Source organism: Tenrec ecaudatus, chromosome 14 (genome assembly GCF_050624435.1).
Source record: "Tenrec ecaudatus isolate mTenEca1 chromosome 14, mTenEca1.hap1, whole genome shotgun sequence".
NCBI classification, from domain to species: Eukaryota; Metazoa; Chordata; class Mammalia; order Afrosoricida; family Tenrecidae; genus Tenrec; species Tenrec ecaudatus.
Window position 1 is genome coordinate 119,394,174 of NC_134543.1, and position 26,880 is coordinate 119,421,053.

General features: G+C 45.7%; 1 protein-coding gene across 1 annotated transcript; it reads left to right on the top strand.

Moving 5' to 3' along the window:
- The first annotated feature begins 791 nt into the window (after positions 1–791).
- Positions 792–26,527, top strand: AQP9 (aquaporin 9). The gene is made up of 5 exons (XM_075531825.1): positions 792–849; positions 7,216–7,353; positions 8,477–8,595; positions 14,726–14,943; positions 26,350–26,527. Exons 1-5 carry the CDS (start codon positions 807–809, stop codon positions 26,525–26,527), a joined length of 696 nt encoding a protein of 231 aa, XP_075387940.1. The 5' UTR covers positions 792–806.
- The last annotated feature ends 353 nt before the right edge of the window (positions 26,528–26,880 follow it).

A 26,880-nucleotide genomic window follows, 5' to 3' on the forward strand; every position in this document is an offset into this window, starting at 1 on the left:
GAATCGACAGGGGTTTCCGTTTCAACACTGAAGGCTTCACATCCTTCATCTTCCTATGACCCCTTAAAGAGACGCATTTCTGAAACCTTTTTGTGGATGCTCTCTCTTCCTGACTTTAAATAAGACTTATTGCTTGACCCTCTCCCCAAAGGTAGTTGCTCTTCTGTCGTTATGAAACTCAAATGGGGCTCTGCTGTCCAGGGGGTAATTGGTCACTTCTACCAGATGGCTGTTGGATGTTCACCCAGAGCACATAACCTCTAAATAAAGGGGTAGCCACCTGCTACTGTGCTTCAGGTGATCATCTGGCATTGCCAGATCCAACTGCCTAAAATAAACAACTGATGATCAAAAGCCAGAGAGTCTGTAGTATTTCTACAACAGTATAGGAAGCCTTGATTGACCTTTGTTATCTGAATTCTAAAAATCCAGAAACCTAGACATTTTGCCTGATAAGACCTAATTAATACCTGTGCAGGGGGAGAGTCACACGCTGCAAGGCAAGCCAAACACTGCCGGCAAGCCTAATTCAACCCCAGGGCCGCCATTTTCGGTCTGCAGAGCCAGATCAGTATAATCTACTGTGCACCATTCTAGTCTGAAGCCCAAGCCAGCCCATGTTCACAAGTGTACTTTAAAAAAAAAAATCTTGCTGCCGTCACTTTTGGTGTCTTTGACTCTGAGCATCCTCACTAACTTAGTGAGTTGTCCTCTCGTTCCAGGTCCTTGGATGTGGCTCTGTTGCCCAAGCCATCCTCAGTCGAGGGCATTTTGGAGGAATTGTCACTGTCAATGTTGGATTTGCAATGGCTGTCGTCATGGCCATTTACGTGACTGGTGGTGTCTCTGGTAAGTCGTGGGGAAAATGGTCGTACTGCTAATATAACTATCCCAATGTGCTAGCTTGACATTTAAAATGTACCTAGTGCCCAGGTGCCACAGTGGGTTAGGTACTGGACTGTTAACTGCAAGGTTGGTGGTTCAAACCTCCCAGCTGCTAAAAGGGAGAAAAAGGAGATTATCTGTTCCCATAAAGATTGATAGCCTTGAAACCCTTCTAGATGGTCGCTATGAGTCAAAATTGACTTGATGGCATTCGGTGTCATTTCAGAACATTTCTAAAGTGCTTGAGGCAAAGGAGGGAGAGTGAGAGGTTAGAACTGATTCCTAAATTATTCCCCTGAACTGCACTCTTCCTCGTTACATGTTCGACCCCACATTTGGAAGTTCTTTCTCACGACTAGCTCAGTGAAAGTCACTGCACAGAAATAAGTTTCTACCACAGAAACAAAAGACAGCCTAGGTATCTTGCAAAGTGCAGGTCTCTTCCAAATGGTCTGGGATTAATTCTGTCCTAAGAAATGGACCAACGATTAGAAGATGTTCTCTAAATTCTGAGAAGCCAAGTGGAAGGAAGATATTTCATGGTGTTTGAGAACTTGGGGAATGTGACCCAGCTATCAAAGTCACTCTAATTCATTCACCCTACTCTGGGGACAGAGCGCAGAGGCACAGCTGTTGGTGATAAGGAAAGAAACACATCAACTCCCCGTTGCTATCATGTTGATTGTGACCCATGGTGAGCCCATGTGTCAGGGTATCAGAGGAGAATTATGCTCTCGGGCTTCCGGCGGGAGTGGTGGTGGTGATGTTTCAGTTCCTTCAGTAGGTTGCCAGACCTTTCTTACAGAGATCCTGTGGGTAAACTCCCGTGTCTCCCCTTTCTGTCCATAGCAGGGCGCATTAACTATTGCACCACTCAGGGTTCAAAAAGTTCCTGAGCAAACATTTCACGCTGGGCACTCTTCCTAGTGGTAATATTTTGTCTCCATTCCCCTTCACAACAACACCTGATATAGTTAAATTATTTCCTCTTTACTGAGAAAACTAGAGTTCCTGGGGGATTAAGTGAATTGCTAGATGTCCTCCAGGTATTAACAAGGCCTAGCAAAGATTGTCCCTCTTACTATCCATTGAGTGATCTAGGACGGAGGAACCTTACAGGTAGAGGCATAACACCTGGGAAGACCTCGGGAAGAGCAAGGTGCAGTTAGTCCTCTTCCTGATGAGAAAAGCTGCTAGCAAGGTGCTACAGAATGACTAATTAGACTTCTGGGAGTCTCTTTGGGCAGGAGGGCCGGTGTTAGACATTTTCTAGATGCAGATCCTTGGGTGGTGCTATGTTACACTGATTCCTGTCATGTCAAGACGACTTGTTTGACATGAGCAGTGCTTCCGTGCGCACAATTACCCAGCCTCTCTTGTGCTCTTAGCACTGTACCTCCAACCGTAAGGTAAACCGGTAGTGAGGCCCAAGAATATGTGCGCCATGAATACGGGCTTGACTAGAGTGCCGCCTCAAACCACACGTATGACAGACTCTTGGCTTAAAGCAGCCACGCAGGAATGTTGCTTGCCGTGCCTGGTAAGCTCCCACGATCTTCACTCCCTGGGGCCGTCAGGAACCATGCTTTCCTTCTTTTCGGTTTTTTTTAAGGTGGAGATGTGATTTCCATGTGTTCCTTCCACATAACACCCTGCATGAAACATTGCCAATATTTGTTTAGGATAAATGGGTCCCAGGCCCTACCAGTGCAGGTAGCACTCTTTGCCGGTGTTACTTGGCATCTGCTTGCATCCACTGATGCACCCAGGGGTCTCTGTAGTCACAGCAGGAGGAAGGAGGGCAGGGACCGGCAGGCAGGAGACTAGAACAAGAAGGCATGGAGTGTTCCCGCAGGCCTCTGGAGCACGTTTAAACTCCTGCGGCTAGGCAGACAAAGCCGGCATTTTCCATAGAAGTTGGATTCTGAGGGCGAGCCCAAATCAGATTAAATGATACATCAGAGACAGTGGTAAGACTCCAAACAGGTGGGAAAATGTGGCATTGGGTTGGAAAGAGAGTCCTTCTCCTCCCATTTACTTTTTCTGTTCACAGCACCATTCTGGCCCTGTGAGGACTGGTAGCTTTAGGACCATGGTGGGACAATACCACTGGCCCATCGGTGGCATTCACATGGGTAGGACCTCAGCAAGCTCAGGCCAAACGAGGGGGAGGTCTTTGTGACAGCAGGGACGGTCTCATGGAGCTGCGGCGAACACGCGGGTTTATGGGCAGCACATCTGAGGCCCCCTTCAAAGATTCCAAAAGTAAACAGTGCGCATCGGGCAGAAAGGGAAATGCGATCCTGTTTGATGGTCACAGACTGATGAGGTCAGCTGGCATTTGGTTTTTAAATATACTACATAACTCTACTGCCAAGATGTTATCCCACTCCGCTCTTTGAGAATGTGCCAATAGTCTGACAATCAAATCCAGTCATCCAGAACTCAGAATGCCTTATTTCTTTCTGCAGTGTCCCACACCAAGTGCTAGGCTGCCAATTTGGACCTAGACTATGGTGGTTGCTCTAGACATAGCCTAACAGAACTAAAACAAATGTATTGAGAAGGCACCACACTCTTCTTGCTTAACGACAGATATGATATTAAAGTTCTGGCTATCATTTACTTGCCCCTCAGTGAGGACTAAGGAGGACTCGAAAGGGTTCCTCCTGCTCACATTCAACTTTCCCTCAGGCTCTCCTGGGCTCCAGCTGCAGGCAGGGTTTGCGCATGAACAGCCCGAGAGCACCCTGGTGGAGTCAAGATGGGATTGCAGAATTCTCTGGCTCAGATATCAGCATTCTTTGCACTGCTCTGCTCTGGACATTTTGCTTGGTGAAGTAGAGGGCAGCAGCACCACAGAGCAAGGTCTTTAAAGAGACAGGGTGACCCTGGGGCTGCAAGCCTGGGCTCTAGCATTGTGAGGATGGCACAGGCCCCAGTGGTGGTTCTGTTTTGTATAGGGTCGCCATGAGTCAGAACTCACTCAACGACACCCGGTAGCAAGCTCTGCTTGGTCCTTGGGCGAAACCAAGAATGACAACTCATCTCTGCAGGGAACAATTTCTAGAAGGCACTTTGCCATAGCCAAAGTAGTCAGGATGCCATTTTGCTGCCTCCTCGGAGCTCTTTGACCACCCTCAACCCTGCTTAGTCATTGCTTTGTGGCAGACCCCTTCCCAACAGCCTCTCAGAACCCCAATTGACTTCCCCTCTTTGTAGACAGGCCTGGGTAATCTGGGCAACCAGAATAAAGACTTTTAATGACTTAATTCTTCAACATTCCTATATCAAACACTGTGTTCGTTCAGGTAGACTAGAGAAACACATCCATAGACACACTCATATGTGTGTAAGAAATAGTTTTATATACAAGAGCAGTTGAATATTGAGAAAATATCCCAAACCAGTCCAGATCAAGTCCTCAAGTCTGATATTAACCCTTATGACTGATACCAATCTATAAAGTCCTCTTCAGACTCTTGAAATGCATGCAATGATGCAGAATGCAGAAAGATCACAGGCCAGGGGGTTGGAAGTCTTCTGGATCCCGTGGTGTTGTGAGCATCTATCTCAGTGCTGGCAGGGGTCTCTACAGGGTTTCTCTGGCTCCAGAGGCCTGGTTGCATCAGGGTAGGTACATGTGGCTTCTACAGATCCCAGGGCATAGCACCATGTGTTTGGCAGTAGAGCATCTCCCAGGGAGTGACTTGTCAGTAGAGAGTCTGCAAGGGAGTGAGCAGAGAGAGACAGTGTCTCCTACCTCCAAGGAGGAAAAACAAGAGTTCCCAGAATTCTCAGGAGTGGGCCATGCACATACAGAGGCCTCATTGACTATGACCCAGTTAACAGACTAGACTCCACCCCTTCACTCTTAATCCTCTCAAGTCCCAAATTGACACCAGCTTATGTAACTATCTCAAACACCTACGTAACTGGGGAGGTGTAAGGTGAATCAATTCCTAGCTCAGGGTGCTCACTGACATAAGGGGTTAAAAAGCTGTTGGAGATTGAATTGCGTCCACCCTGCAAATGTCTTGAATTCCACGATCTTGTACCTGTGAGTGTGATCCTGTTTGGAAGTAGGAATTTCTTTTCTATATGAATGAGATCATACCAGTATGGGGTGGATCCTAAACCTAAGCACTTCTGAGCTACAGAAAGTCCGGAACAGATCATCGCTAAGGCACATACACAGGGTGAGACAGATGGATGTGAGGATTGTTTTCAAGAAAGAAACGCCAAGGAAGCAAACACCTGGAACTTCCAATAAGGAAAGACTCAATGTGACCGAGATCCTGATTTGAACGTTTGGCCTCCTGGACTGTGGAACAATGAATCTCTGTCCATTGAATCCACCCATTGACAGTATTTGTGTTTTAGTAGCACAGGAGCACGCTGGGCAAAGAAGTGGGCTGCTAATCACAGAACCAACAGTTCAAATCCAGCGGTCACTCCTTTAGAGATTTCCAGTCCCAGGAACTCTGCATGGATAAACACTCTAACACAGGGAATCCTGGACAGACAAACCCCTCAGGACCAATAATGAGAGTAGCAATACCACGAGGGTAGGGGAAAGGGGAGGGGAGAAAGGGGGAACCAAATGCAATGATCTATGATTCGCTACCACCAAACCCACCAGGGGGACGAACAACAGAAAAATGGGTGAAGGGAGACAGATATGAAAATAATAATAATTTATAAATTATCAAGGGTTCATGAAGGAGGGAGGAAGGGAGGGAGGGAAAAATGGGGAGCTGATACCAAAGTCTCAAGAAGAAAGAAAATGTTTTGAAAATGGTGTTGTCAACGTATGTACAAATATGCTTGACACAATGGATGTAGGTATGGACTGTGATAAGAGCTGTAAGAACCCCCAATAAAATGATTAAATGAAAAAACACCAGAAAAGCAACAGTATGGACCACTGTGTTAGACTGGGTTGTCTAGAGAAATACTACCAGTGCCACCTATATATGTATAAGAAGAGCTTCATATCAAGAAGCAATTTGATATTGAGAAGGCATCCCAGCCTAGTCAGAAGCCTCTTCTCTAGGCTCACAAAACTGCAGGCCAAAGATGCACAAATGTGAAGCAGGAAGCACGAAGGTCACAGGCCGGTGGGTGCAGAATGCATGGACCTAAGGCGGGTAGAAATATGGCAGGGCATCAACAGCATATAGGTTGGTTCCCAGGGTCAGCGGTCCACATGGGCCACAGCTCGAGGCAGGTACAGAGTTGCAGTGAGCGGGCAGAGCAAAGGGGCAGAGAGGAAGCGGGTTTCTTACGGTTTTGTTTTGTTTTTAATAGAAAAGACCCCACCCCCAAGGAGGTGTGGCCTGATTGAGAGGTTGGACTCCACTGCTGTACATGCACGCAAGGTCAAGTTCACATAAATACAACTGCCACAGCCACTCTAAGACAGAATCAATTCGATGGCAGTGAGTTTGGTTTCGGTTGGTAAGGTAGCTAAACCTTTTGCCTACAGAAAATTTTACTTTGAGAGACACGTTTCTTAAAAGAAATAAATCTCCCATGGGTGGAAGAAGGTGTTTTTGATCAGAGATGTTTATTTATGCTCTCCTTGTACCTCTCACCGTGGTTGCCTCTGGGCAACAATCCACCTGTGGGCCAGGTGTGCCTCGCCAGTGGCTTTCTCTCCGTGACCACCCTTTCAGACACTGTAGGGTCTATTTATGTACAAACACAAGCCTCTTTACCTCACATGCCTTCTGTGGTGGTTAGATTTTATGCCAACTTGATACCGGTGTGTGGAAATCCGGGTGGACTTCAACCTGCCAGTCAGGTGATAGCCTAGGCCGCCTCCTTGGGCATGTGGCTTTTTATGAGAGACACACTGGCAATCCCTTTCTCTTGCTCTTTCCCTTTGCCTCCTGCCTCTTTGGGTTCTATGTCTGTCTCCAGGAATGGCCCCAGGTGGGCCACTGACCCTGGGTTCTGTCAGCATTCGTCCATGTTCCCACGGATCTTCGGGCCATGCGAGTCTGCACCCACCAGCCTGTGATCTCCCTGCTTCTGATTCACTTTTCTGATCCTTTCTTTGCCTGCCGCTACATGAGGGGAGAGGGCTCCTGCAAGCTTCAGACCCAGGGACTTGAGTTGGACTGGACGGGGATGCTTCTTGATATAAAATTACTTCTTGATACAAAGCTGCCTCTCAGACAGACATGAGTGTCATTGGTTTGGTTTTTCTGGACACCGCAGCCTAACACATCTTCTCTGCCCGAGGCCCCAGATAAGGGCTCCTGCATGATTTGCTCCCTCCCTGACTGGCCCTCCAACGTTCCCAGCATGTCCTCTTCCTTGCAGGCGGCCACATTAACCCAGCCGTGTCGTTTGCCATGTGTCTCTTCGGACGGATGAAATGGCACAAATTTCCTTTCTATGTGGGAGCCCAGTTCTTGGGAGCCTTCGTGGGGGCAGCCACCCTCTTTGGAATTTATTACGGTGAGTGGGGCCCCCAAATCTGAAAGGTACCGAGAGCAGGGCAGACATCGAAAGTCAGAATCACTTGTCAGAAAGGAATGAGACAAGGCCAGAACAAGGAAGCCATGGGCCAGTGGCCTCGTCCCTGCGTTCTCTGGCTTGTTTGGGAGATGAGCTGTTGCGAGTGTTTAGAAAGGACCATGGCAAAGTCTCCGAAGCAAGGGGCACAGCAGGGACCTGGGTGGGGAGTCCCCAGCCTTTTCCTCCGGAACTGCCAGGGCTCCCGTTGTACAGCAACTCTTGTGGGGAAAGCATGCACTGGTGATTGCAGACCCAGCCTTGAGTTCTGACGGAACCAGGGAAAGCTGCCGACCCATGTGGCATCCGTTTTTCTCTCTGAAACCCGAGGGAATTGACCAGGTGGCTCTAATGTCTTTCACACTAAAAACCTTGAGGTGTCATGAGAACAACTACTCCGTGTCACCCAAGGTAAGTTCCAGTACATTTTGACCCTCACATCGAAGTCCTCCAAACTGGGATTTAGGAACAAAGCCTGAGAGATCTGCATTGTTAGAAGGAGCCTCTCTCCCGAAACTGTTTTGCTAAGAATTACAGTCTCAGAGAATTACAGAGGAATGTCAGGCCAACCCAGAAATTCTGAGCGGCAACAGCTAGGGCAAGAGTGCCGTCTATGCTGCAGATGGCCCGTCTTTGCTGAGGAGACATCTTTACTATGCCCGGAATCCTCATACTTTGGAGTAATGTTAGAGGTTGATGGGATCCCTTTGGGAATTATGAATATCCCCTAGAGCAGAACTAACTCCTACATTGGCTTTAGGCCAGTCTACAAAATTCCAAATATTCTGCCAAAGGAGATTGGTTCCCAGGACCTACTGGCTTAGAATTTGGTCCAAATTTTCAATGGACCATCAGGGGCAGCCAGGGCTCTCTACCGACGACCCATCACCCTCAGCCCCAGGCCTAATTCCCCTGAGAAGCTCTGCCGCTATTATGAAATGGAGGGAGGCAAATAATGCTGCTGTGCAAAGCTGCACCTCGGTGTTTGGCTGTCTTTGTTCAGCACATTGACTTCCCTCTACTCCGCCCAGAAAACACGAATGAAGTAGAGCTCTGTCTTCCATAGATGGACTTATGTCCTTTGCTGGTGGACAATTGCTCGTCGTGGGAGAAAATGCAACCGCACATATTTTCGCAACATACCCTGCTCCATACCTGTCCCTGGCGAACGCATTTGCTGACCAAGTAAGTACCGTTTAATACAGACCCGACTTTGGTGGAGGGACATAAGTCAAGGGTACGTTCTAGGCCGATCAGAAAGAAAGGCTGAGATTCCAAAGCCAAAGGTCACTGGGCAAAACCCAAGCTCTCTTTGATAAATGTTTACCTTTGCAAAAGTTGACCCCATTGAAAGAGGCTTCTGCTTTCTCTTTACTATGTACACGGTTTTCACATCAATTAAGCTCCAGAAAAGGAGCGGGGCCTTTTGACCTTGGCAGGGGCAAAGAAGGCTCACTTCACTATTGATATGTCCATGTGGTTGCTGCAGTAAGACAGTCTCAAGAGCTGACATTTCTGTTTCAATTTAAGAAGTATGCAGTGTGGTAGTGGAGCCTGGGGTGTCCCATTCTCTGTCTCCCCATAGGCATGGGCCTATCCAAACATTCAAGGTAGCTGGTAGCGTTTCCAAGTATTTGTGGCATTTCCATTAGTACAACCATTGCGATCAATTTATGGTAGGACCAACATTGTCAAACCAAGACTCTTCCTCCTTACGGAGCTCCAGACTCGACTGGTTAGCTTGACCACGGAAGGAGGGACGGACAACTTCTGCAAACACTCAGAGCTCCTCTTGTGATGACAATGGGCAGGTTGGAGCGGGCATGAGTGAAACATGAATCTTGTAGTTGGCCAATTGTGTCCCTCTCCCTTTTAATGATGGAGGAAAACACGGATGCCCTCATGTCCTCCGCCTTTTTTCTGTTTCCACGTTGGTCAACAAAGCAAATAGGCAACTGGCGTCAATTGAGCTCTCACTGTGTGCTCAGTCCTGCGTCTGTAGGTTGAGAGTCTTACAAGAGCATTTTTAAAGACACACAATTCAGAGTGTGACCATTCACATTCCGATCATAGTGGTGTCCTCAATGTCCTGCATGGCTTTATTCCTTGGTTCCCCGGTTTTCCATGCGTAATATGGAGTGGCTATTAGTGCTCATCATTACTACTAATAAGGTTCAAATTAAATAATGTGAGGAAAGTGCATTATGAAGCGTATCTGACCAGGCATTTAGAATCTAGCTGAGGGACAGAACAATTACATAAGCACAAAGGAACGAGGCAAGACAGAACACCATCAGATAGGAAAGTGGAATGTTAGGGGTCACATCTAGGAATTTACAGCAGTGAGCGCCTTGATGAGTTAAGAAGATAGGAACAAGTCCCAGAGAAAGAAATGTTATCAGAAGTTTCCATAATAAAAGCTTAATAGTCAAATGAAAACCATGAGTCTTATTCAACACTGGAGTGTTTGACGTGTTTCTCCAAGAGAGGGTGGTTCCGAATGTAAAGAACCAAAGGGGAAGGAGGGTTTGAGCTAATTTCACACAAGCCGAGAATGGAGAGCAGGGATACGCACTCGGACGGTGCGTGGGAATTTCCCATAGTTTGAAAGGCGGGCAAGGGGCCTGTCTGCGGTTGCCACTGTGTCCCACCCAACTCATAGCAATGCTGTGTAAGGGGCAGGAGTTTATTCTCAGGGCAGTCGGGAAGGGCAGGGGGAGGTGGGAACGGCCCCTGCCTTATATGTACGCATAGAGATCGCGCCACATAGCGCAACTGCCTGCATGTTTGCTGGGTCACTCAGGGCCTCAGGGTGCCTCAGTATGGACACTGGGGCTAGACAAGACGTACAGAGTTGCTGTGCACTCCTATGCTCTGGTAAGTTCAGGTCAAGTTTGTCTTATAATGAATAAGGTGGGCTCGAGGAGATGCCTCAGGTGAGTCCAAGCCGTTTCCACTGAAAGGAAGGAAGGAAGGAAGGAAGGAAGGAAGGAAGGAAGGAAGGAAGGAAGGAAGGAAGGAGGGAAGGAAGGAAGGAGGGAAGGAAGGGAGGAAGGAAGGAAGGAAGGAAGGAAGGAAGGAGGGAAGGAAGGGAGGGAGGGAGGGAGGAAGGAAGGAAAGAAGAAAGGAAGGAAGGAAGGAAGGAAGGAAGGAAGGAAGGAAGGAAGGAAGGAAGGAAGGAAGGGACGAAAATCAACTGTCTCAGAAAAAGCACGTGTATTTGTTCCTTGTGATGCGGACCCAGACTCACTTTCTCTTAGTCTCAGGCTGCTCTGAGGAATGGAGGACTGACGTAAAGTCGCAGTGTCGGTGTCCTTTCCCTCCACTCTGCTCCGCTCCACAAGGCCCTAGGAAAACACTTGGTTCCTTCTGACCGTGGAAAGACATAGCGCCTTCTGAGATTTCTTTGGCCCCAGAAATCTTCTGTGGTGAAGTGAAATTACTTAAATATAGTTCTTCAATAGGATTGCTAGGACACCTGGTGGTCTAGTGGATTATGTGTTGGGTTTGTTAACCACAAGGCCTGCAGTTTGAACCCACCAGCTGCTCTGCAGGAGAAAGAGGAGGCTTTCTACTCCTGCAAAGATGTATGGCCTCAGAAATCCACAGGGGCAGGACTCTGGTGTCCTACGGAGTCACTGTGAGTCAGAATCAATTTGATGGCAATGTTTGTTTTAGTTTGATAGGGGTTTTTTATAAGTCAAAACAAACTGGATAGCAGCAAATTTAGTTTGGGTATCCAGGACTTTGTAATTCCCACCAAATGGCTAGAGGATACCATGATACCATGCCAACAGGATGTGTTAAACACAGATGCAGGGAAGTGGTCAGTTTTGCCAAAGGGTATCATGCTCCATAAAGGAGAGAAGCAGTGAAAAAGAGGAAGATGCTCAACAGGATGGATTGACACAGTGGGTCCACCAAGGCGCTTAAACATAACAATTGTGAAGATGACATAGGAATGGGCAGTGCCTCCTTTTGTTTTATGCAGGCTCACTAGGAGGTGGCATGGGCTCGACAGCACCTGATAACAATAACAACAGTAACAACTTGGTATGAGAGTACCATCTAGAAGCAGACGGAGAGAATCCTATGGCCATCAAGGAAGATGAGCCACTCGCAGAAGGGGGCTAAGATCCCTGTCTGAAGTTGCAGCAGAAACACCAAAGGTCATGAGACCAAGTGGCAGGTGGGCTTCCTGGCCCGCAGAGGCAGAGGCCAGAGGACCATGTGGCCGAGAGGCCAAGGCCCAGAGAAACATGATGCCAGCATGGCTCAGAAGAGGCACTACCGACCAAAGAACCATATCCTTATCATGTTGCAGCCGTTAGCTTCCCTAATGAACCCCACAGTCCTGAGACGTATCTGTAAGTTCTGATGGAAATGCAATGAACCCAGCAGAGAAGATGAGTGCTTAAGGAAGGGAGGTGTCAGAATGAGGTTGAGAAGGGTGGAGAGTGGGGCCATGTCTGACCTCTGCCTTGTACCAGTCGGCCTTGCGTGGGTGTAGAGTGGGATTCTCCTTTACCTTATGGGAGCTGTAGGAGGACAGATGCGGCCTCTGCCCCATTCCTCAGCACCCCTGACACAGGAGGGCTGAGGGCTGGCAGCCACAAGGAAAGGAGAATGATAGGGAGAAGAGCATTTGAGATCGAATCCCAGTCTTGCCTCTTACCATGCGTTTGACCTCGAACAAGTTACTCAAAAACGGTTGAAGTCTCAGTTTAGTTTTTTGATAAAGGGAATCAATGATACCAACCTCAGAGCATCATTATGGCGATGAAATTGCCGGGACATAAATGAACAGTCAACAAATTATTATTATTTTTTTACCCTTGCCATGACCTCTTTCCCTCCCTTGAAGATGGAACCTTATAAAATTTTACTGAATTCCCCAGTGTTACAGCTTCAGAAGTATCAACGAATACCTCCGCCACAAGGAGGTTCCCTGGTTTCTGGTTAGTGGAGGTTCAGGTTCATGGAGAGTTATCCCTCTTGTTAGATGATCTTTATTCCCACAACAACTGCAACTTCACTGGGCCCTTACTTCTTAGTGATTCCACTTTCTTTTTTTAATCCCCAAGAAAATTATCTAGAAGTCCCTTGCATTCCTTGGACTTTGGAAGGAGATCATAAAAATGCTAATTGTGGGTCAGTTGACACCCAACAGAACTCCTGGCTACCATGAGCATAGGCTACTTTACCTTAAGATTATGAAATGGTCCAGGAATTTAAAATAATTTAATCCATAAACTTTCGTTCAACCAATAAAGACTGATGGAGCACCCATCAGATCAAGAGGAATTCCATGGCATTCCTTCTTCAAGTTCAGGGTCTGGCATCCATGTCTTTTAGGATAATAGGGAAGAGTCAAATTTGGTCAGAAGGCAACAAAAGTTTCTACTCCGCCTGGAGAAGTTGGCAAAAGGACATTTGAAGAAAGGCATTCATGGGAGAAAACATATCTCTCTGAATACAAATTATGCTAGTATTATTGTTTGGGGAAGCAGATGAAATGGTGAAGAATTCAAACTCTAAAATCAGCTGCCTGCTATCCATCCAGATTCTTCTGCTTACAAACTGTGTACCTTTGGGCACATGCCTAACTCTTTCTACTCTAGTTTCCTCCTTGTATCGCCAGCCCTGGGGGAACAATGTTTAACAGGCTCTGCAGCCAGCCTAAAGGTTGGAGATTCAACTCTGCCCAATATCTCCACAAGAGAAAGACTTGGTGATGTGTTTCTGTAGATTACAGCCCCGAAAGCCCTCTGGGCGATTCTCCTCCATCATGTGGACTTGCTATGAGTTGAACTTGACTCAACATCACCTCATAGCAACAACAGCCTCCTGGTGTCATCAGGAAGTTGTAAGGAGCTGAAGTACAGGAAGAACTTGGCACACAGTAAGCATTTAATGGCACCGCTGGTGAGATTAAATAAGGGCTTGGAAAGTTTAGAAAACACAGAATGAATACTGTCTCTCACTCACCATCTCACAAGGTTGTTGTGATTTCTTATACTTTTTCATGTTGCTTATGTTTTGTGTATGTTTTTACATGTAAAACATAATGTACATATAATTTTATGTATTTTTCACTTAATATCAAAACATTTTCCAGTTACAACATAGCTTTCATGTCTATTTATAAGGACTACATAAAACAAAACTCACTGCTCTCGAGTCCAGGTCAACTCATACCCCCTATAGGACAGGGTAGAATTTTCCCTCACAGGTTTCCAACACTGAATCGTTAAGGGAGCAGAAAGCTCAGTCTTTCTCCCAAGGAGCTGCTACTGGTTTGGAATTGCCAACCATGTGGATCGCAGTACCACACAGAACCACCACACCACCGGGGCTACTGAAATGACCATATAATAAACACTAAATAGGCACACCACAGCACTGTTAGCCTCCCTCCTACTGTTCAATATTTAGATGGCTTCTATTTTCCAAGAGCCTCGGAGGTGTCATTGGCTGGGACTTGAACTGCCAATCACCATGTTGGTGCTTCAAACCCACAAGTCACTCCAGGGTTGAAACATGAAGCTGGTTGTTACTATGAAGGGCCATCATTTCAGAAATCATAGATATGGCTACCATGAGTCAGCATCACGTTCCGTGTGTTTCAGCACTGTAAACATGTTTCCATTGATTTGATTGACACGGACATAATTATCTTGTGTGTCTTTTCTCATAGATTATTTTTACGAGATAGTTCTTAAATATCTAATTGAGTCAGAGTATTGAATACTTTGAAACTCTCCCTTTTAAAATGTATGTAGCTAAATTTCCCTTGCCAAAAAAAAAATCATCATGTTCCATTCTCCTAGAAAAGCAGAGAAAGCTGGTATTTTCTTAAAAGTTGCTACTATTTGCATGTTTTCATTTGTACTGTTTTTCCAACTTTTTTATTTCTGAATTTCACTTTTCTAAGATTTTCTACTTGTATCATTTGCCAGCGTATTGATGGACGTCTTGCAGTGCTTTCCCCCCTACTTTGAACAAGCATTTCATTTGTTTTCCAGGTCTTTCTACTTGGCCAGGTAGTAGCTTAGCAGTACAGTGCTGCAGTTTAGGTAACAGTGTCTGGAGCCAGACTCTCTTGGTCCTAACTGGAAGCCACTTGCTCTGTGTGTGACTTTGGGTGGGTAACTTCTCTGTAAGTGGGAAAACATATGAGAGGCACCTCCTTTTCTAGTTGCTGTAGTAAGAACACTCCGCTGCAGTGTTCTCTTCCAATACATGCTCATCTCTTTTAGATTTTTTTAAAAACGGAAAACCAGCTAAATTCCTTGCATATGTTCTCCCCCCCCAGGTAATCTCCACGATGTTCCTCCTCATGATTGTCTTTGCCATATTTGACTCCAGAAACATGGGTGTCCCAAAAGGCTTAGAGCCTGTTGTCATTGGCCTCCTGATTATTGTCATTTCTTCCTCTTTGGGACTGAACAGTGGCTGCGCCATGAACCCAGCTCGGGACCTGAGCCCCAGATTATTCACTGCATTGGCAGGATGGGGGTCGGATGTCTTCACGTAAGTAAGAGCAGAGCAGAGGAGGGGTGAGAAGGATACCAGCTGTGCTTTGATGAGGAAGGTAGTGCTTTGACTTTGGGTGTGGAGGAGAGTTCATAGGGGGTGGGGGTAAATTAAGGATATTCTGTAGTCAGAAGTGGAACCGTTTTACTGGTGTTTTGTTGTATGCATATGTGAAAATGTGAGAGAGATAGACAGAGACGGATATGGACAGAGACAGAAAAGAGAAAATAGAAGAGATAGAGAGCAAATGAATGGTGGCTGGCTCATTCCAGACGAATTGTAAGCCTGTGTCGTATCAGCAGCAGCAGCAGCAGCATCATCAGCATCTCATCAATGGTTATATGATGTTATGAGTGTATTTTGGTCACACAACTGGACCACACATCCACCTGATGGCACAGGTGGGGTTAGACTGTACATGCTCTGCTACTCTCCAGGACGCCTTCTGGTGGGTGAAGCATACTCCCTATGGCTCATCCACTGATGATTTCATTCCACTGATCTGTAGTCAGCTTTACCTGTGCGATGGGCACAGGGCAGCGAGGCAGGGAAAACTCCAGGTCACATGAAACCTCACCTTGTGCAATGCACGCTTTTATTCGTTTTTTTATGTTAAAAATTTAATACAGTTTTATTGACATATTGTTCACATACCATACATTCCCAGAGTCATATTTTAAAAAGTTGTACAATCATCTCTACAATCAGTTCCAGAATATTTTCTTCCCTCTTGTATTCATTATTAGATCCTCATTTTCCTCCAGTCCCCCTCCCCCACCCTGCGCCCCCAGTGAGCCCCTAATCTGGGACTGTCTCTACAGCTTCACCATCCCAGTCGTCATATTCTGGAAAACATACCAAAAAAAAAAAAGAATGAAAGAAAGGGAACAGAGGGGGACTAAAAGATTAACAGTAATAAACCAATAAGCCAGAGTTAAAAACAAAACACCATCGAGAAAAAGCGGGGAGTGTTAAAAATTAGAACACATTTAGAATGGGTCAACAGAAAGATCAGATGATCAGTTGTCACATTTTAACCTAACCGCACCTGACATGATGATGTTTATGATACTTTTGTTTGACGGAAAGGCTATTCACATCCCTCAACTACGATCAGAGGAGATTAATCGGTGACTTCATCCATGTAAAGACCCTGGAAATGGATTTTGGGTTTCCACTGTCGTCCATCGCCTTCGGCAAATCCGATGTCCACAATTTAAGCTCTGATAAAATCTCTCCTTTGGATTTGGATTTTATTACTTATCATCCTTGGATCACACAGGCTGGTGTGCTTCCTCCATGTGCACTCAGTTGACACCTCCGTCAGGTGGTTATGTGCTTGAAGACAAACTTGAAGACCTCACACGCTATTCTTTCTGATAGTCGGCCACAATCTGGCTTCTTCGCCACCCTTGGCTGTAGCGCCCATTATCTTCAGTGACCTCTTCATGAAGACAAGCATAGAGGAAGGGTCGTGTCCTAGGGACTAGAATCAAGTGCCTTGTGCAATGTATCAAGTGCAGGGGGCGTTCCCATTGAGGTCTGTGTGGGAACGTGGGGAAAGTGTCACTGGAGAAGTGCAAGCTACATTGGGTGTTGATGGATGAATCAGATGCTATTCAGTGTGAGACCTCACAAGAAACAGCCAACCCCACACTTTCTACCTCAGGTCACACTGAGGAAATCACACACAGTCATTTCCCACTCTCACCACCACCACCACCACCCCCCGAGGACAAACTTCCCCATGAACCCTCCCCTAATTTTCTCTACCCAAAGTCAGTGGCCTATCCCTAGCCTGGCTCTCTGTGGGAAAGTTTCCTCAGGAAACCCAGTTACGATGTGAAAAAAGAGGAGGGGAAAAAAGCAAGTGTGAGCAAATTTTAGCCTATGGTTTGCTGTGAGAAAGGACATCCGTAGCCTTACATGCTGCCCGTGCAGTCACGTACATATGATGACTTTATTAAAATGAGAGTTCGATTGCCCTTCATCAGCATGGGGAAAAAGCTGTTAAAGTAGCTGGCACCATTCATATCCCCACCACGACCTCATGGAAAGCCTCTACAGCAATGGTTCTCAATCTGTGGGTCGAGACCCCTTTGGGGGTCCTACGACCCTTTCACAGGGGTCGCCTAAGACCATATTTCCAATGGTCTTAGGAACTGAGACACCACTCCTCTATCTCCAGGCGGGTCTTCCCACATGCAGATATACCCACATTCGGGGTCACCACAACATGAGAACTGTATTAAGGGGTCTTGGCATTAGGAAGGTTGAGAACCACTGCTCTACAGGGTATGCATCATGGATGCAGGAATGCGGGCAGCTTGTTCATTGCCATCTCTACAAGGGCACCAATAGGGCGGGCCCCAAGAAAAGGCTTAGTAAATGGTTTATGCACTAAAGAAATGCATGAACAAATGCTACGTGCCAGGTGTGTCCTAGGAGGTAAGGGGTTTAACGTGATTTAAGCAGCATTGACTATGCAATCCATGGTTTAGAGTAGTAATATTCCCAGACAGATGGTTTCGCTCCGCAGTGTACATTCGGCACTATCTGGAGAGATCCTTGTTTGCTAGGGGTTGCTACTGGCAACCAGAGAGCAGAGGCCAAGGATGAGGCTAAATCTCCTACAATGCCCAAAAGAGACCCTCACAACCACCACAAGTTCCAAATGCCAATAGTACGAAGATTAAGAAACCCTAGAATGCATGATCATCACAGCGTAGAAAAGTTGAACAACATGTCCTCAACTAGATAGGCTCTCTTGTCCTCTTCCAATGAAGAACCAACCCAAAGGTCTTATTCCCAGAACCCTGAACCAGCCCTCCGACCTGTCAGAGTCTTGCTTTCGGCAGCTACTTTCCCGATCACTTCATACAGATCCTGGACAAAAATGTCCAAGATGCTCTGCTCCCCTCCTGAACTCATCCAAAGCTCTAAGAGTGTTGATGATTCCAAAATATGGACAAACATCGCCTGTTCTTTCTCTGCATTTATAAGTATATGGGAGAAGACCTCGTGTTATGAGAGAACTCTGGGCCACCTGATGACAAACCATGGCCCTCATGGTCATCAGGACCATCTCTCTTTGTGCATTCACTTATTCAGTCATACAAACACCCATGGGAAAAAGCTCTTAAAATAACTGACACCAATGCCTTGCTAATGAAGATAAAGATCCAGTTGTTGCCCGTTCACTGGTTTATTTATGTTCTTGTTAAAGAGGATAGCATCAGCATCTATATTAGGCTGAAATTGTCAAGTGCTATTAAAGGGGTTTGGCTAATTAAGTCTAGAAGTTGAGAGAAGGCAGAAGCAGCTCCAGTTCTACGAGTGTTGGAGGTAGCATTTCGATGGAAACTGGGAAGATAGCTCAGGCAAAGAGGACCCTGTGTGCCGACACAAAATGTTAAAATCACAAGCAATCTGTTCTGAGAAGGTTCACGAAGAAGATTGGAAAGGGAAGTTGTTATCAAATCATGGAGAAGCTGGACCCCCAGAATTGAAAGTTTGGGTTTTCTACTCCCTAGTCTGTAGGCTATTGGAAAAAGCAAAGGATTCAGGTCAGAAGTTAGACATGCTACACAGGCTTCACGTTAGCAAAAATAATCTGGCATTATTCTGTAGGATGGATTGGGAGAGAAGAAGAGCAGAACCTAGTTAAAGAAGAGCTAGACTCACTGGTAATTCATAGTAAAAATAAATAATCTCTTAAGCTCACTACCACTGAGTCAATGCTGACACATAGGCCAGGGTACTACTGCCACTGTGAGTTCCCAAGACTATAACTGTTTACTGGAATAGAAAGCCCAGTCTTTCTCCCTCTAAGCAAGTGCAGGGTTAGAACCACTGACCTCATCTATCACAGCACAGTGTGTAACCACTATGCCACCCGGGATCCCCTTCTTAGTCAAAAGATTTCCCCAAAGACCTATAAGGGGAAGCAGTCACTCCAAGTGTCCCTAGAATGCCATGTGTTTTTAGGGTTCTAGACTAAACATTTCAGCAGATATCCTAGCTTAGACCTACATCCAAGGTCTCAGATAAAACCAAGATTGAGATATTCTCAGGCTCTCATTGTTTCTGTGTGGCAAGCAGTGAAGGATGATCAGGAATTGAGGTTCCAGGGACTGACAGGGAGTTCAATAGAGCCTGTCTCATTCTTTACTCTCCCTTCCATATTAGGATGTTTCCCACCAAAGTTCTCCCCACTAATTCACATTAAGGTGTTGATGGCTTAGTGCTTGAAGGCTCTAAGGGGCACTATTAACTGTTAAATAGTTCACCCAAATAAATGATTCTCTAAGGATTGTACACTTCAACTTCTCTGTCAGTTTGCCATACTGTGGTAGCTTGTTTGTTGCTTTGATATGGATGCTCTATCACTGGTATTTCAAATGCCAGCAGGGCCACCCAAAGTGAAAAGGAGTGGAGCTTCCAGACTAAGAACAGAGCCCACGAAGAAGATGTTGGCTCCCCACTTCGGAGAAAGGAGCCACTGAGAATCTTATGCATAGCCTGGAAACATTGTCGGATACGCAAGGCCTAATGAATGGAAGCAAAATAGTGTCCGAAAGAGGGCTAGAGGATGGGCCACTCGTGTCAGGGAACTCAGAATGTCGCTGAGGAGAAGCTGCTTTCTCAGAGCGGAGTCTGACGGGAGTCTACGGGAGTGGAGTCTTCAGGGTCTTCGTTTACCGATGGGAACAACTCAAGGCAAGGAGAAACAGCTGGAAAAATCTGCTAATGATCAGAACTTGGAATGTGTGTCATATGAATCTAGGAGAATTGGAAGTGGTCAAAAATAAAAGGGAGCACATAGAAAATTGATATCTAGTCATTTGTGAGCTGAAGTTGACTGGCATTGGCTTTTTCAAATAGGAAAATCATGATTTACGATGCCAGGATTAACACAATCAAGAGGACTGGCATGGCGTTTGTTGTCAAAAAGGACACTGAAAAGTCAGTCACGAAGTACAATGCTATCTGTGACGGGAGGTATATCCTCCTTCAAGGAAATCTAATCAATACTACTATTATTCAAATTTATGCATGAACCATCAAATAAGTCAAAGAATTCTTTTAAAAAATTCAATCGGTAATTGATCAAACATGCGATCAAGATGCATTGATAATTATTGGTGATTGGAATGCAAAAGTTGGAAACAAAGAGGAAGGAACAGTAGTTGGAAAATCTGGACTTGGTGACAGAAACAAAGCTGGAGACCACATGGAAGAATTTTGCAAAACCAACAACGTGTTCATAGTAAATATGTCATTTTTCAACAACACAAAAGACAACTGTACACATGTATTTCTCCACATGGAATACACAGAAATCAAACTGACTACATCTGTGGGAAGAGACACTGGAGAAGCTCAATGTCAGCAGCTAAAATCAGTCCAGGGGTTCACTGTGGAACAGACCATCAATTGCTCATAGGTAAGTTCAGGATAAAAATAAAGAAAACGAAAAGAAATCCATACAAGCCAAAATATGACCTGAGTCTATTGCACCTAAATTCGGAGACCACCTCAAGTCCATATTTAACACATGATACTAATAGCAGAAGACCCGATGAGCTGAGAGGACACGAAAAACATCATCTATGAAGAATGCAAAGGGACATTCAAAAGACAAGAAAGAAAGAAAAGGTCAAAGTGGATGTCAGAAGAAACGGAAACGTTCTTAATCACAAAATAGGTACAGCAATTAGAAGAAATGATAAAGTCAAAGAGCTGCGTAGAAAAAGTAGAAAATTGCAAAGACCTAGAATTAGAAAACCAAAAGAGAAGAACAGGCCCAGCATCTCTTAAACTGAAAGAGCTCAAGAAAAAGCCAGGGCTTGAGTTGCCATACGAAAAGATTCTGTGGGAAAATGTTGAAGGATGCAGGAAGCAGCAAAAGAAAATAGAGAGAATACAGTCCCTGTACCAAAAAGAGCTAGTTGACATTGCACCATTTCGAGAGGTAGCATCTTAGCAAGAGCCAATGATGCTGAAGGAAGACGTTCCTGCTGCTCTGAAAGCACTAGCCCCACACAAGGCACTAGGAATTGGTAGAACACCAATTGAAATGCTTCATCAAGCTGATAAAACACTGGCAGTACTCACTCATTTATGCCAGCGAATTTGGAAGAGAGTTAGTGGGCCTACTGATGGAAGATATCCATATATGTACCCATTCCCAAGAAGAGTGATACACAAATTGTGTATATCACATAAGAATACACAAATTATGGAGCAATATCATTGATATCACAGGCAAGTAAAATTCTGGTGAAGATCATCCAACAATGATTGCAGCAGTACATTAACTGGGAGCTGCCAGAGGTTCCGGCCAGGGACAGAAGAGGACACGAAACAAGGGCTGTCATTGCTAATGTCGGATGGAGCTTGGCTGAAAGCAAAGAATACCAGCAAACTGTTTATTCGTGTTTTATTGACTTTGCCAGGGCATTCAACTGCGTGGATCATAACAGACGGGGCGTGACCTGGAGAAGAATAAGAAGCCCAGAACCCCTCAGTGTGCTCATGTGGAATTTGTGCGTGTGTCCAGAGGCAGTAGTGTGAATAAAGCAAGGGACTACTGCATGGTTGAAAGGCGGGAAAGGTTGCGTCCTCCCCCTGTACTACTTACTCCATCACCATACGGACTCAGTCTGTATTCTGAGCAAATCAGCGGCGAAGCTGGCTTCTGTAAAGAAGAATGTGGCATCGGGATTGGGGGAAGGCTTATTAGCAGGCTGTGCTAGGCAGACGACACAACCTTGCTTGCTGAAAGTGAGGAGGACTTGAAGCACTTGCTGATGAAGATCAAGGATTAAAGCCTTCACAACGGCTTATGACTCAAAGTAAAGAAGCCCCAAGTCCCCCCAACTGCACAGTAGGTAAGAGCACAATAAATAGAGAAAAGGTTGAAGCTGTCAAGACTTTTGTCCCACTCGGGTCCACAATCCATGCCCATGGAAGTAGGAGTCAAGAAATTAGAAGATGCACCGCACTAGGTAACTGCTGAACAGTTGAAAAGCTAGGGTGTTGCTTTGGAGACTGCAGCGCCCTTGACCCAAGCCATGGTCGTTTTCAGTTGCCTCATATGCATGTGAATGTTGGCCATTGTACAAAGAACACGAGAAAAGAATCGATGTGTTTGAATTGTGCTGGCAAAGGATATTGAAAAGTATCGTGAACTGCTAAAAGGACAAATCGATCTGCTTTAGAAGAATTAAGGCCAGAACTCTCCTTAGAGACAAGGATGGAGAGACTTCATCTTAACTACTTGGCAAATGTCAGGAGAGATCAGACCCTGGAGAGGATATTAGGTTTGGTAAAATAGAGGGACAACAAAGCATAGGGAGACCCTCAGGAGATGGACTGTCACAGTGGCTGCAAAAATGGGCTCAAACATAGGACCGATTGTGAGGATGGCACAGGACCCGGCAGTGTTTCATTCTCTTGCGCATAAGGTCACCATGGGCCTGACTATGGACTGACAGTCACCATGGAACTGACTCAGTGGCACCTAATAACAACAATTGTTGTCCTTGTGGCCGTCCACTAGATTTTCCTGGCATACCCTCAACTCAGAGCATGCAGATGACCACTCTGTGCATGTCAGACTAGTCCAAGGCAGGTAACCGCACCTGAATTCCATGGTTTATGACTGGGGCCCTGGCACTAAGTGTTCAGCTCAGTAAACAGAAGGGGATTCGGTGAAGGAAAGGCAGGCGTGTGTTCTGGCAGATGTCTGAGGTCTGAATCTGTTAAGTAATAGTGACGGATTTGCCATAAAATAGTGACGGGATAAAGGAACTGATGGGCCAAACAAGGTAGCTTACACTCACGTGACGATTTTTTCCAGACAATCACCAGGCTCTTAAAGCTAGATGGGTGTGTCAGTCACTTTCTATTCTGCTTCTCGAAGAAAAGCCCTTCTGGATTTGGGGGCTTGGGAAAGGGGACCCAAGCATTGCAAAGCTGCAACGTCCCCGCTACCATGCAGTATGAGTGACATCTAGTGTCTGCTGCAATCACTGTGCTATGCCATCCAAAATTCAGAAAACAAACCCACTGCCACGGAAACCAGGAAACCATTCTGATTCACAGGACAGGACGTCTGTACAACAGAGCAGAGCTGCTGCTCAGTGTGCTCACGACTGTAAACCTTTCCAGAAGCAGATGACCTCATTGTAGGATTTGATGAAATTTGGGTAGTAGTCAAAAACTTAGCCGCATGCACCACCAACATGATGCAAACTATTAATGAACTCAGCTGCTAAATTTAAATTTAGAGGTTAGAGGCCCCTCAGAGGAACCTGGGAAGAAAGATCTACCACTGACTTTCTAGAAATTGGCGATTGAAAATCCCCAGGAGCACAGTTCTACTCTAGAACACATGGGGTCAGAGGCCAACTGGGTAGGCTCATTCAGGAGGGAGGGACCCTGTACATAGAAGAATTGAAGCTCAAACAAGATCAGCCGACTTCAACCCGGTGCTCCGAGACATGAATGTAGTATACCTGCATGAAGCAGGGAACCAATAGAGAGGGTTGAGGGGCCAGCCCCAATCCCAACTACATGGGCAATCCCCCCGCCCCGCAGAAGAACTCACTTCAGATGACAGCATGGAAGCCACAGCTCAAGGAGAGGGGCTTCTCTGATCCGAGCACATGGGAACAAATGAAGGGAGAGGAACAGAGAGTGGAGCACATCCTGGCCCACAGAGAGGACCATAGAGTTGGCCCACTACAAAACACGACATCCCTCACTGATCCTTAGCGCTACGGGGCACAACACTGTAGACACAGTATGGGACTTGTGTCCGATCAGACCTCACCACACTGAGGCGAAACACTAAGGGTATGCAACAGAACAGCAAGGGAACAGATGGATGAAGTCCCCAGGAAATACCAAAAATAGACTTTGGGGCCAGGGCATGTCACCCCATCAGATTCTACCGGAAAATACTTCTAAAGGTCAACAAACAGACCTTGAACTATTTACAGGGTTTTTTGGTCATTGGTTTTTGTTGTTTTGTTTTCTTTTGTTGCTGTGTTTCTCTGTCTTTTTTGTGCATATTATTATCTCTGCATGTCTAAATAGATAAGATAGGTGGGATTAAACAATCTGGAGGAGTAAACAATGGAATCAATGGTCCCAGAGGGACATGGGAGAAGGAAAGGGAGGGGAAGAAAGTGGGTGTTAACAAACCCAGGGACAAGAGGACAATAAGAGATCTAAAATCAATGGCAAGGAGGGTGTAGGAGGCCTGGTAGGACTTGATCAAGGGCAATGTAATGGAGAGGAATTACTGTAACCCAAATAAAGACTGAACATGATAGTAGAACAAGAGGAAAGTCAAAGGAAATAGAGGAAAGAACTAGGAGGCAAAGGGCATTTATAGGGGTCTAAATATAGGCATGTGCATGTGCAAATATATTTATATATGATGATGGGGAATTAGAGCTATGTGCATATATTTATAGGTCAAGTACTAAGGTAGCAGATGGACATTGGGCCTCTACTCAAGTACTCCCTCAATGCAAGAACACTTTGTTCTATTAAACTGACATTCCGTGATACTCACTTTCCCAGCAGACTTCAAAGCAGATGCATAAGCAAATGTGGTGAAGAAAGCTGATGGTGCCCAGCTATCAAAAGATAGAGCATCTGGGGTCTTAAAGGCTTAAAGATAAACAAGCAGCCATCTAGCTCAGAATCAACAAAGTCCACATGGAAGAAGCACACCAGACTGTGTGATCATGAGGTGTCAATAGGTATCAGGCATCAAAGGACAAAAAAAATCATAGCATTGTGAATGAGGGGGAGTGCAGAGTGGAGACCCAAATCCTATCTGCATGCAACTGGACATCCCCTTACGGAAGGGTCACGGGGAGGAGAAGAGCCAGTCATGCTGCAGCATAGCACCGATGAAACATACAACTTTCCTTTAATGCTTCCTCTATCCACTATTATGATCCCAATTCTACCTCACAAATCTGGCTAGACCAGAGAATATACATTGGTACAGATAAGAGCTGGAACACAGGGAATCCAGGACAGATAAACCCCTCAGGACCAATAATGAGAGTAGCAATACCAGGAGGGAAAGGGGAAGGTAGGGGAGAATGGGGAACCAATAACAGTGAGCTACATATAACCCCCTCCCTGGGGGACAGACAAAAGAAAAGTGGGTGAAGGGAGACTTTGGACAGTGTAAGACATGAAAAAATAATATGAATTTATAAATTTTCAAGGGTTCATGAGGGAGGGAAGGGGAAAATGAGGAGCTGATATCAAGGGCTCAAGTAGAAAGAAAACGTTTTGAGAATGATGATGGCAACAAATGTACAAATGTGCTTGACACAATGGATGGATGGATGGATTGTGATAAGAGTTGTAAGAGCCCCCAATAAAGTGATTGAGTGACTGAGTGAATGAGTGAGTGACTGACTGAGTGAGTGACTGAGTGAGTGCTTATCTTCTCTAATTAAACCTTGACTTTAAAAAGACAGCATGGAACACATGTGTAATTACAAAGTATCATGATAAAAAGAACAGACACATGTCCTTGGCACAATAGAACACAACCAGCTCTTCACACTCTGCAGGTCCAATTCCTCGGGTCCCGGCGCCAGCTATATTTTTGTGTTTCTCATTCCTCTGCTTTGAAAAAAAAATAGTTCTAGTTCCAATGTGTGTTTCCTTAAATATTATACTGCGTAGTTTTACTTCTTCCTGAGCATTAGGCGTTCTTTGTACTGGATTAGTTAAATGGGCTTACCCTCTACAAAACAAAACAAAATACATGACAATTCACTAAAATAGAGTGTTTCCCCCAGAACTATACCTTTAATTTCTGGAAGAGAGAGAATCACGACACAAAAACTTCTACTTTGGGCTGTAACTTAAAAGTAATCTCTGATTTAAACTGTTATTCAGGAAACTCACATATCCACCTTTGATTTTAACGACTCATTCATTCTTCCGACAAACAGTTCCTTTTTCTTTATTTTATGAGTCCCCCTACAGATCCAGGGATCTACTTCCCGAACCTCTCCTTTTCATTCCTCATTTCCAGACATCATTATTTCAGGCTGTGAGAAAAGCCGTCCATTGGCCGGAACTCACCCAAAGTGCCCTCAGTCTTGACCAGGATCCCAGAGGCCACGGTTCCGAAGGTTAAAGGCATCGGGCCTGTACTCTCACAGGCTCTGTGATTGGACAGTGGGGACGATGACGTGAAAACAGGAGTATATTGGAAAGTGTAGGCTGATGGTAGCCGAGTTACCGTGTATGCAGAAGCCAAAGGGAACTGTGAGCCTGAGAAAGGCTGCCTAACTAGACAGTCGTAGGAGGAGGTAGACAAATAGCATGACCTAATTCTAAAATGTATTTCAGAGCTGGAAACAACTTCTGGTGGATTCCTGTCGTGGCCCCCATGGTTGGCGCTGTCATTGGAGGACTCGTCTATGTTCTTCTCATTGAAATTCATCACCCAGATGCTGCCGATGCAGGCTTCAAGACAGAACCCCTGGAGGAGAAACCCGAGAAGCATGAACTTAGTGTTATACTGTAATGCGGTGCTTACTTCTCGACGTGAAAGCGCCTGTGCTGGTGATCTCTTCAGGGAGGATGACACCCAGGGGCCTGTGTATGCAGAAGACTGGGGTGCAACCATTCTTTTTATCTCTGCTCCCCTTCCTGCTAACAGCGGGGGACATCTGGTTGAAAACACATCCGCGTGAAGGTTTCAAGTCACTAACCTCTTTCTACCAGGTTACCCCCAGAATAGCACTGATTGCCCACTGAAATAGACTGCTTACGTGCCCCAGCTTTCCCCCTTGAATAGATATTCTTACTATCGGGTGAGCGACACTAGCTTGGAAGCTGGACCATGGATGTCAGTGGATGCTCTGAGCTGCATGCCAT